Source organism: Choloepus didactylus, chromosome 2 (genome assembly GCF_015220235.1).
Source record: "Choloepus didactylus isolate mChoDid1 chromosome 2, mChoDid1.pri, whole genome shotgun sequence".
In the NCBI taxonomy this organism is placed as follows: domain Eukaryota; kingdom Metazoa; phylum Chordata; class Mammalia; order Pilosa; family Megalonychidae; genus Choloepus; species Choloepus didactylus.
The window spans coordinates 238,346,322-238,358,522 of NC_051308.1; the positions used below are offsets into that span (position 1 = coordinate 238,346,322).

The 12,201-nt window shown below is 38.3% G+C and overlaps 1 protein-coding gene across 2 annotated transcripts in view; it reads left to right on the plus strand.

The window, feature by feature from the left end:
• MTOR (mechanistic target of rapamycin kinase) overlaps positions 1–12,201 on the plus strand; it is a 167,926-nt gene that overhangs the window by 64,754 nt on the left and 90,971 nt on the right. For both annotated transcript variants that reach the window (XM_037828532.1, XM_037828533.1), the window contains 3 exons: positions 152–244; positions 941–1,087; positions 11,635–11,777. In XM_037828532.1, coding sequence (XP_037684460.1) covers positions 152–244; positions 941–1,087; positions 11,635–11,777 — 383 coding nt within the window. The remainder of the gene's footprint in view (positions 1–151; positions 245–940; positions 1,088–11,634; positions 11,778–12,201) is intronic.

Sequence of the window (12,201 nt, forward strand, 5' to 3'; positions counted from 1 at the left end):
CTAGGATAATAGTGGTGGTGATAAAAGGGATGCTCCTAAATACCACAGAGCTACTCCCAAACCCAGAAGAAACAGTTCTAATTGCAGTAATATACTTTCTCTACTTTACAGTCTCCATAGTAATGGTTTCTGATCTCTTCCTCCTTTTTAGTATCAAATTTTCATTCCAATGGTGAATAAAGTTCTGGTGCGACATCGAATCAATCATCAGCGCTACGATGTGCTCATCTGTAGAATTGTCAAGGTGAGCTACATTTTGTTTCTGTTTCAGATCCCCATTTTCTTTCCTAATTGGTGGTGCTCTTGACACCTCAGCTATTGCAATGAATCTAGCTTTTTGGCTGTAAGCTAAGGGTCAGCAGAAGTTTTCTATAAAGCTTTGTGGGCTTTATAGTCTCTGTTGCAGCTACCTAGCTCTCATTATAGCGTGAAATGAGCAATAGGCAATAGGTAAATAAATGAACATGGCTGCATTACAGTCAGACTTTGCATATAAACACCAAAATTTGGATCTTAAATGATTATGAAATCTTAATCTTCTTTTTTTTTAACCCCCAACCATTTCAAAATATAAAAGCATTCTTAGCCCTTGGACCACAGAGAAACAGGGAGGGGCTGTTTGCCATCCCTGCTCCAACCACTTCATCAGTTTTACCTTTGCTCACTGTTGTTTCATCTTTGCCAGCTAAATGGCTAAATGCTTATACTAAGTTTATACTTGTCAGTAACAAGGAGCGACCAGCAAATACAAATTGGTCCACTCTGCGGAATGTACCACCCGTAATTTGTTTTGTGCATATATGTAACTTTTTACTTCATGTTGAAATCCTGGCTCTTCCAAAAGGTGTGAACCTCCCCCAGGTTTAAGGATGGTTTTAATGGGGGTGGGGGGTGGAGTCTAGTGGAGTTGCGGGTGTTTCCTCTAAACTTCTGGTTTCAGGGATACACCCTTGCTGATGAAGAGGAGGATCCTCTGATTTACCAGCATCGAATGCTGAGGAGTGGCCAAGGGGATGCACTGGCTAGTGGACCGGTAGAAACAGGACCCATGAAGAAACTCCACGTCAGCACCATCAACCTCCAAAAGGCAGGTCCCTTGTTTCCCGGCACACTTGGGAAGGAGAGCCCTGCTCTTCTTTCCGGTCTGAAAGTTTCAGATCTTCCTACCTTCAGTTTAAGGCAAGCAAAAACTAAGTAAGAGTCTTTCTGGAAATTGATACCATGAACTTAGGAAATTTTATCTTACTCCAAGTATCCAAATTCTAATTTTCTTTAAAAGCTTTTATTATAGAAATTGTAGGATTACAGAAAAATCATTCAGAAAACAAAGAGTTCCCGTTATATACCACCCCCCCAAACACACACACATGCAGTTTTTCCATTATGAACACTTTACTTTAGTGTGGTACCTTTGTTACAATTGATGACACAGTATTATTATAATTATATTATTAACAATAACCACAGTTTACATTAAGATTCAGTATTTGTGTTTTACAGTCCTATGTGGTTTTTTAAGTTTTTATTCTAGTAACATATATACAACGCAAAATTTCCTCTTTTAACCACTTTCACATATATATAATTTAGTAGTGTTAATTACATTTGCAGTATTGTGCTACATCATAACCATTCATTAACAAAATATTTCTGTCACCCCAAAAAGAAACTCTGTACCAATTAAGTATTAACTCCCCATTCCCTATCCCTACCCTGACCCCTGATAACCTGTATTCTAGTGTCTGACTCTATGAATTTGTTTATTCTAGTTGTTTCACATCAGTGAGATAATGCAATATTTGTCCTTTTGTGTCTGACTTATTTCAATCAACATGATGTCTTCAAGGTTCATCTATGTTGTCCCGTGTATCAGAACTTCATTCCTTTTTATGGCTGAATAATATTTCATTATATGTATATACCATATTTTGTTTATCCATTCTTCTTTTAATGGACATTTGGGAAGCTTCCATCTTTTGGCAGTTCTGAATAATGGCCCTATTTCGGTGTGCAAATATCTGAGTTTGCAATTCTTTGGGGTATATACCTAGAAGTGGAATTGTTGAGTCATATCGTAATTCTATACGTAACTTTCTGAGGAACTGCCAAACTGTTTTCCACAGTGGCTGCACCATTTTATATTCCTACCCTCAATGAACAAGTGTTATTTCTTCACATCTTCTCCAACACTTATTTTCCCTTTTTCTTTTTTAATAGTAGCTATTCTGGTGGGTGTGAAATGGTGTTTCATTGTGGTTGTGATTTGCATTTTCCTAATGGCTAATGATGTTGAGCATGTTTTCATGTGTTTATTGGCCAATTGTGTGTCTTCTTTGGACAAACGTCTCTTCAAATCTTTTGTTTATTTTTTAATTGGGTTGTCTTTTTATTGTTAAGTTGTAGAAGTTCTTTATGTACTCTGGTTATTAAACCCTTATCGGATATGTGGTTTCAAAAGATTTTCTCCCATTCTTTAGGCTGTCTTTTTACTTTCATGATGAAGTCCTTTGATGCACAGAAGTTTTTAATTTTGATGAAATCCCATTTATCAGAAAGTTGTTGCTCATGCTTTTGGTGTAAAGTCTTAAGAAACCATTGCCTAACACAAGATCTTGAAGTTGCTTCCGTAAGTTTTCTTCTAGGAGGTTTATAGTTCTGGCTCCTGTATTTAGGTCTTTGATCATTTTGGGGTTAATTTTTATGTGAGGTAGGGGTTCACCTTTGTTCTTTTGCATATGGATATCCAGTTTTCACAGCACATTTGTTGAAGAGATAGTTCTTTCCCAACTGAATGAACTTGTTACCGTTGTCAAAAATGAATTCGCTATGGATGTGGGGTCTATTTCTGAACTCCTAATTTGATTCCATTGGTCTATATATCTGTCTTTGTGCCAAGTCCATGTTGTTTCAATTAATGTAGCTTTGTAATACATTTTAAAACTGGAAATTGTGAATCCTCTAACTTTGTTCTTCTTTTCCAAATTGCTTTTGGCTCTTTGGGACCACTTACCCTTCTGTATAGACTTGATGATTGGCTTTTCCATTTCAGCAAAGGGCTATTGGAATTTTGACTGGGATTGCATTGAAATCTGTATGTCATTTTGGGTAGAATTGACATCTTAACAGTATTTAGCCTTCCAATCCATGAATGTGGAGTGTCCTTTCATTTATTTAGGACCTCTTTGATTTCTTTCAGCAATATTTTGTAGTTTTTCCATGTACAGGTCCTTTATATCCTTGACCAAATTTATTCTTTGGTATTTGATTCTTTTAGTTGCTATTGTAAATGGAAATTGTTTCTTGAAAAGTTTCATCTTTAGAGTGTTTATAACTAGTGCATAGAAATACTTGTTTTCTGCATGTAGATCTTGTACCTGGCCGCTTTGCTGAATTTATTGTTCTGGCATCTTACGAATTTTTCAGGATTTTCTATATATAGGATCATGTCATCTGCATATAGGGAAAGCTTCCCTTCTACTTTTCCAATTTGGAAGCATTTTTCTTTCTTTTTCTCTCCTAATTGCTCTGACTAGAACTTCTAGTACAATGTTGAATAATAGTGACAGTAGGCGGCCTTGTCTTTTTCCTAATCTAGAGAAAGCTTTCAGTCTTTCACCATTGAGTACCATGTTAGCTGTTGGTTTTTCATATATGCTGTTTGCCATGTTGAAGAAGTTCCTTCTTTTCTTAGTTTTCTAAGTGTTTTTATCAAGAAGGGGTGTTGAATTTTGTCAGATGCCTCTTCTGTGTCGATTGAGATAATAGTTTCTTTCCCTGTGTTCTATTAATGTGGTATATTACGTTAATTTATTTTCTTCTCTTGAACTACTCTTGCATTCCTGGGATAAACCTCACTTGATAATGTGCTGTTGATTCAATTTGTAGTTCTGACAGTTTCCTTTTTAAAATGTATTTTGTTGAGTTTTGCCTATATGTTCATGTGGGTCTGTAATTTTTTTTTCTCATGGTATCTTTCTCTGGCTCTGGTTTTTGGGCGATGTTGGCTTCATAGAATGAATTTTGAAGTGTTTCCTTGACTTCTGTTTTTTAGTGTTTATTGTTCTTGGAATGTTTGGTAAAATTCACCAGTGATGTGAACTGATCCTGGGCTTTTCTTTTTGGGAAGTTTTTGATAACTGATTAAATACCTTTACTTGTTATGTGGACTATTGAGATCGTCTATTTCTTTTTGAGTCAATTTAGATAGTTTGGGTGTTTCTAGGAATTTGTCCATTTCATCTAGGGTATTTAAATTTGTTGGCAAGCAGTAGTTCTTATAATACTTTTTATTTCTGTGGTATTGATAGTAATTTCCCCCTCCCCCTTTCAGTTGCAAAATTAGTTATTTACATCCGGTCTCTTTTTCTTTTTGTCAGTGTAGCTTAAGGCTTGTTGATATTTATTGACTTTTTTAAAACGACAACTTTTGGTTCAGTTGATTCTCTCTATTCATTTTTTATTCTCTTTTTCATTTCTCCGTTCTAATCTTTGTTATTTCCTTCTGCTCACTTTTGGTTTAATTTGCTCTTCTTTTTCTAGTTCTTCTAGCTCTGAGGTTAGGTCTGATTTGAAAGCTTTCTTTTTTAATATAGGCATTTAGAGCCATAAATTTTACTCTCAGCACAGTCTTTGTGGCTTCCCACAAATTTTGATGTTTTTGTTTTTGTTTGCCTCAAATTATTTCCTAATTTCCATTTTGGTTTCTTCTTTGACCTGTTGGTTGTTTAAGAGTACATTGTGTTAATGTCCACTTATTTGTGAGTTTTCCAGTTCTCCCTGTTATTGACTTCTAGCTTCATCCAGTTGTGGTTGGAGAAGAATCATGGTATGATTTAATGTTTTTAAATTTATTGAAACTTCTTGTGTGACCCAACATATGGTCTATCCTGGAGAATGATCTACGTGCACTTGAGAAGAATGTGTGTTCTGTTGCTGTTGGGTGAAGTGTTCTGTCTGTGTCTGTTAGATATAGTTGGTTTATAGGATCATACGAGCCTCCTGTTTTCTTATTGATCTTCTATCTAGATATTCTATCCATTTTTAAAAGTAGATGTTTTGACGTCTCCTATTAATGTAGAACTGTATTTCTCCTTTCAATGTGTAAATATTTGCTTCGTATATTCTGGGGCTCTACAGTTATGTGCATATATATTTGTAATTGGTAAGTCTTCTTGCGGAATTGACAACTTATTAATATATAGTGTCCTTTGTTGTCCCTTGTAACAGTTTTTGATTTAAAATCTATGTCATCTGATATTAGTACAGCTACCACAACTCACTTTTTGGTACTATTTGCATAGAATATTTTTTTTCCATCCTTTCGCTTTCAACCTACATGTGTCTTTGAATCTAACATGAGTTTCTTGTAAACATCACTTATTTGGATCATACTTTTTTTATCCGTTCGCCAATGTCTGCCTTTTGTCTGGAGAGTTTAATCCCTGTATTTTTAAAGTAACTACTGATAATGCAGGACTTTTCTTCTACCGTTTTGCCGTTTGGTCTTTGTAAGTCTTATGACTTTTATGTCTCCCAATTCTTCTGTTATTGCTATTCTGATATTTATTTGATTCTTTGTAGTGTACCATTTTGAGTCCCTTCTTATTTCCTCTGTATATATTTTTCAGATATTTTCTTTGTGGCTATCAAAGATGTTAAATTTAATATCCTGAATGTGTAAAAATCACATTTGAAATGATACCAGCTTAACTTCAATAGCATATACAAACACTGTTCCTGTGCCCCTCCGTTCCCCACCTTTTGGTTATACTTGTTACAAATTATATCTTTATACATTGTATGTTGAAAACCATCAATTTATCATTACTTTTTATGCATATGGAATTTTAGAACCTTTAAGAAGTAAAAAGTAGAGCTACATACCAAAAATTACAATACGATACTACTGACATTCGTAGTTACCCTTATGTTTACCTTCATCAGAGGTCTTTTTTTCTTTATGCTGCTTTGGTCCACTGTCTACTGTCCTTTCCATTCAGTCTGGAAAACTCCCTTTAGCATTGTTTGTAGGGCTACACTAGTGGTGACAAACTCCCTCAGCTTGTGTGTATCTGGGAATGTCTTAATCTCTCCCTCATTGTTGAAAGACAGTCTCACCAGACATAAAATTCTTGGTCGGCAATTATTTTCTGTCAGTACTTTGAATATTTCATCCCACTGCCATCTTGCCTCCATGGGTTCTGATGAGAAATCGCATTTAATCTTCTTGGGATGCTCCTGTACATACTAATCTTATTGGAACTCCCTTGTACATAACACATTGCGTTTCTTTTGTAGCTTGCACAACTCTCTCCTTGTCCTTGGCCATAGACAGTTTGAGTACTGTGTGTCTGGACTGGATTCTCTTTGAGTTTAAACTGTTTGGGGTCATTGGGTTCCCTGAATGTGTATATGCATGTCTTTTATTTAATTTGGGAACTTTCGAGCCATTATGTCTTCAGATATTCCTTCTACCACTTTTTCTCTTTCTTTTTCCTTGTGGGACACCCATAATGCGTATATTGGTATACTTGATGGTGTCCCATGGGTTTCTTAAGCTCTGTTCCCTCTTTTTCATTCTTTTCCCTCTCTGCTCCTCAGCTTGAATCATTTATATTGTCTTGCCTTCGAGGTCACTGATTCTTTCTTCTAGCAGTTGCAACCTGCTGTTAAAACCCTCTAGAGAATTTCTCATTTCACTTATTGTGGTCTTCATCTCCGGTAGTTCTGTCAGGTTCCTTTTTAAAACTACTATCTCTTATTGAGATTCTCATATTGTTCATTTGTCATTTTCCTGGTATCTTCTAGTTCTATCTCCATGTTTTCCCATCTTCTTGAGCATATTGATGTTTGTTTGTTTGTTTTGTCTTTGTCCAGTATGTCCAAATTCTGGTCCTCTTTGTGTATGGTTTCTGGATTTTTATCTTGTTCCTTTGGATGGGCCATCATTTCCTGTTTCTTTGTTTATCTTGTAATCTTTTGTTGCACACTGTACGTTTTAATATTTATAGGGGTTAACGCTGGGATTTCACCTCTGAGCTGTCTGTTCCTTAAGTTTGTATCCAACTAGTTATATGGCAGATTTCCTTGGGTGCCAGGAGGTAACAAAAACAAAGAAACCAATGCAAAAAACACCTCTCACAGTCTTTGCAAATTGGCTCTGTGTTGGCTGGTGCTCCACTTCAGGGTTTAACCCTCCCTATCAAGAAGATCAGCCCGAGGCAAAAGTGTGAAGTCCTCTCTGTCTTGAGCCTGTTTCTAGTCCTGGTCTTGTGCTCACTGGTGATCTTAGGAATTCCCCCCTTTACAGGAATTCCAAAGTCTCCTTTACTCCCTATGAAATAGATTTTTACCCCCTCCCAGATGTTCTGTTGTATGTCTTAAAGCAGGTAATCATTACCCCGGGCTACTTTGACTTGGTTGTTTCTTTTACTGCTTTAGCTGTCAGTGTGCTGCCTCTGCTTGTAGGGCAAGTTCTGGAAAGGCAAGCAAGAGACTGGTTTCCTGGTTCAGTCTTTCAGACTGCCAGCTGTAGATGGGCACCAACATACAGGCACCCCAGTATGCGCATAGGGATTACTCTGATCTCTCCATAACAAGAGTAGGGACCCACAATGGGAGTGTGAGCTGGCTCCACAGCACCCTGGGGAGGGGGTATCTAAAGATCCAGCAAGGGCACCACAAGTTTCTGCCATTTTAAAGCTGTGTTTTCTTGATTCGGCACTGGCCCAGCTCCTGCAACAATTTTTTTGTTTGTTTTTAGGAGTTTGGAAGAAATTAGCTCTGCCAGTTTTTACTACTTGTTCAAAGATTCTGTGGGGAACAAGACCCTGGAGCATCTTACACCTCCATCTTGGTTAACTGGCATAATTTTTTTTTTAATAGAATAGTAGAGAGCTAAATATTCTGTGGTGCTCCCTTGAAGCTTTGACAGTAGAACCCTTTGTTGCAGGTACTATTCTCATTTTTTACATGAAGAGAACAAAACTGTTGAGCCTCCTATAACTAGTCCTGAGACTGATTGTTTCTCAAACTTCATCGGGATTAACAATACTGGGAATCTTATTAAAGTGCTTATTCTGATGAGACAGTCTGAGGTAGGGCCTGAGATTCTGCATTTCTAAGAAGCTCCCGGTAATACTGATACACTTTGAGTAGCCAGGTTTTAGATCTTTAAAGATAAGTACTGATTTTTCTGTGCTGATCACAGCCTGGGACATGACCAGCTCTTTACCTGTAAGCCACTAGCCACCTACTGAAAAACAGGCGGTTTTGAAGTATCTCTGGTGAATCTCCTTGGAATAACTATAGTTATTTCACTGATTCTAAATAAATTTACCAGATTGCTTATTTTCCACATTTTGCGATAGTCTTCAGTGCCTCTGACAACTGTAAACAGCCCTGAGTTTGGATTTCAATATGGTATTAATTTTCCTTTATTAGCAAGGGAGCATGGTAGCTGTACTTCATGTGTTGCAGCAGCTAGAACTAAAGAACTAGGCAAGGACTGTGTCCCAGCTGACTCATCCTCTTCCATTGGCCAAGGCCATGAAGATTTGAACACACATCTGTGTGTGCATGTGTGCTCACACACGGCTTTAGAACTTTGGAGGTTTATCATTGACAACCATGTCAGAATCTTTACCTGCATAGACAGCTCTAAAGCAACCACTGCTGAGAAGTGTGTGGTGATGTCAGATGGAAGTGAGAAGTTATCCCCAGAAGTGGTAAATTATCCCCGATAGTGAGAAAGGCAGAAAAAGGTCATCAGTTTTTGAGGCCACCCTGATGACAACTGACACTCCGGGGAGGGACCAGGCAAGGAGGCCAGATATACATTTCCACTCAGATGTTTTCAGCCTGCCTGAGATCAGAATGTGCTTCCAACCAGGCAGCTGTCCACTTTGCTTTAAGCTTTGTTATATCTATTTTAGGAAATTTTGCAGTAGTCTAGTTTGCTTCCAGTAAGTTTTACTTTCTACCCAGCACTTGGAAAAATAAGTGTAAACCTCTCCAAACAGAAAAAAGAATCTCTAGTTTATCTTACCTAAGAGAACAGATCGAGTTCACAGATCTTAAGCAAAATCCTCCAGCACAACAGACTTTCAGATCTATTTCATTGAAAAATGCATCATTCTTCCAAACATTCATGTGATGGTAATTAGGGACTGGCATGTTTACTGGTTTTAACCAGCTTTCAACATAACAATTTGCCATCTCAGTCACTTTTCTTAGCCATGTTAATAGAGGAGTTACATGGTTCAGAAAACATAAAAACATTTATAAATCCTCTGGAATACCTTCCATGATTTTCAACAGCTTAATCATTTTACAATAACCTCTTTGGGCTTACCTTCAGAATAAGCTGGCATTGCCTAAACATGCACCAGCGTCACCAGATGAGGCAGTCAGCAGCCGGGGGTAACTGGAGGAAATTGGCTGGAGGTGGCGGGAGGAATTGTTTAAATGAATGTTTAAACATATACTACAGAATCCAGAGAACTGAGAATTAGGTTTTAAATTGAAGATAAAGGGGGAAAGGTCCATATGGGGGACTTGACCTGTTTGATTGATTGTGCAGAGAAGGGTCCATCAAGCGCTGATATTTGGAAGACCTCTTTACTGCCATTTATCAAATAGTAACAACAATAATGGTAGTAGTCACAGCAACTGCTAACATTTTTTCAGTGCTTCCTTGTGCAGACACTGTTATATGCACCTTATGTACACCAGCTCATTTCATCTCTAACATAACCCTGTGAGTTAGATGCTGTTACCACTGTCCCCATTCTACAGATATGGACATTGAGGCAGAGAGAGATTAAATAATTTGCTTAATGTCAACTAGTAAATGGTAGAACTGTGATTTGACTCAGTTAGTGTAACTTTCTTAACCACTGTGCTGAATTGTCTCACATCACTGGAAGGAAAAAGAAATTAGTAATACTTCCTTGTAAATGTCTACTTTTTGAAGTGCTGTGTGATACAGTGCAACTACACAGAAACCATTGTGTAAGTTGGAAGCCAGAAATCTGGAGAGAAAAAGACTGGATGTTCCTGTTTGTCCAACAGAACAAAGGACTAAAGGTCAAAAAGGTCAAGTCTCTGGTTTCTAGTCTCACTCTTTCTTCTAGTTCAGGGGTTCTCAGTGTGTGATCCTTGAGGGTCCTTCACACAAACTTTTAGCTTGTCTCTTTTAATATTGATTGTTTTGATTCAGTGATATATCTACTTCAGTTTCTGACATAAAATAATAGTTTATGTACTGTTACACATTGGAAACTCATCAAAAGCAGCAGCACGTCTCCAGTTTATCCTAGGGAGGTGATGGGGTGAGTTGTTGATAGTTAAGTGGTGTAACACACAGGGATCTCTTTCATTCCCAGGATCACTTAGCTAGTCAAAGTTAGAGAACTTCTGCTCCAATTACATGATCTCCCTAGTGTGGGTGGATTAGCATGCCTGTTCTGCTAGAAGAATCTTTTAAGAACATATTTTAAAAGTTAAGTATTTAGAAATTAGAGCTAGGCCAGGTCAAATGATGTCATTTTGATGATAACAGCACCCATTTGTGGCTCATCTATTCCAGCTGGGCCCTTTAAAGGCCTTATCCCTGGATGAGAAAGCTGAGGCTCAGAGACAACCTAGGAGTCGTCTGTGTGGGTGGCAGAGCCAGGATTCCAGGTGTTCCACAGAGTAATGGGAACGCATACACTAACTTTGTGCCAGTCACTCCTGAACTTAGTTAATCCTAGAAATACCCTATGAGGTAGGAACTATTACCCTCATTTTACAGATGAGGCAGCTAAGGCACAGAGAAGTGACACAGCTTACCCAAGATCAGAGGCCCCCAAAGTATACATTACAGGGATTTGAACTCAGGCAGGTGAGCCCAAGTGTGTCTCTTGGCAGCTACGCAATACTGCCTCTCTCCAGAGCCTGTGTTCTTTCCATCCATCACCCTAAGCTGCTCCTGGCAGTGACTCTTGAGGCCTGGAGAGTTGAGAGCTTTGAGGAAAGTTGGAAAGGATAAACTAGAGAGTGAAACTTAAATCTGTCCCACTCCGTTTGTCCAGTTCCACCATGGTGCTGTTTGCTTTGGGTTCATTGCTCACCTGGCTGTATTGTGCTGTTTCCTGATGGTGTGGAACCCAGTGCTCCCCTCTCCCTGTATAGCTCTTTACTGTGTCCTCAGGCAGAGTGCTGGGTCCCTTCACCCACCACCGCAGGCCATCAGGCTTTATTGGGGTGCACTCTGAGTGTGACAGTCCTGTCCATTCTGGTTCTGTAGCGCTTTCTGCAGTGCTGACATTCAGAGTCCAGCCCAAATGAGTTGTAAAACAGGCCTCTTCCATTATTATCATATATTGCAGAGGTTGCAGCTTTTGCTTTATGGCTTTTAATTAACTATTACTATTTTGTATTTGTGCTCTGGGGGAATTTTATCATGAGAAGTATCTTTTTTTTTAATTTTTATTTTGAAATAATTTCAAACTTACAGGAAAACTGTAAAAATAATATAGAGGGATATAATTTTATAAATCAAAGAAGTAGAATAATCATTAAACAGATGAGGGCTCTTTATACTTGGCCCTTGAAGCTGATGGTTTTCCATTGCCGCATGGGGGATTACAGGCCTGGGGAGCTGCCAGGAGGGTCTCCAAAGATGACTGGCTGGAATGGCTGAGACGGCTGAGCCTGGAGCTGCTGAAGGACTCCTCGTCACCCTCCCTGCGCTCCTGCTGGGCCTTGGCACAGGCCTACAACCCGATGGCCAGGTACAGTGGGTCAGGGTTCCCTTTTTCCCAGCTCCAGCTTGGTGTGAGAGGATTAGCACAGAAGAAATGCTATGTACCAGTTAGTTTTCATTGGAGGTGATAATAAAGGGCTAGTATTTTTAATTTTGCTCACTTGTGGGACAAAAAAATAAAAAGACAAATTGAACAAGCTCATATTACAGGAAAAGCATCTGTCTTTACCTTCCTAGTAAACCACACAGACATGTCTGTGTTAATTTGCTAATTACAAAGCCATGTGCAATTCTAAAAACAACTATGTATTAGTTGAATATAATCAATTTCCAATATAATGGTATTCCAATCATTTATAGCTGCATTACAAATGCCCCAAAGCTCAGTGGTCTAAAACTACAGTGGTCTAAAACTACCACAGTCATTTATCTTGCTCCTGAATTTGCAATTT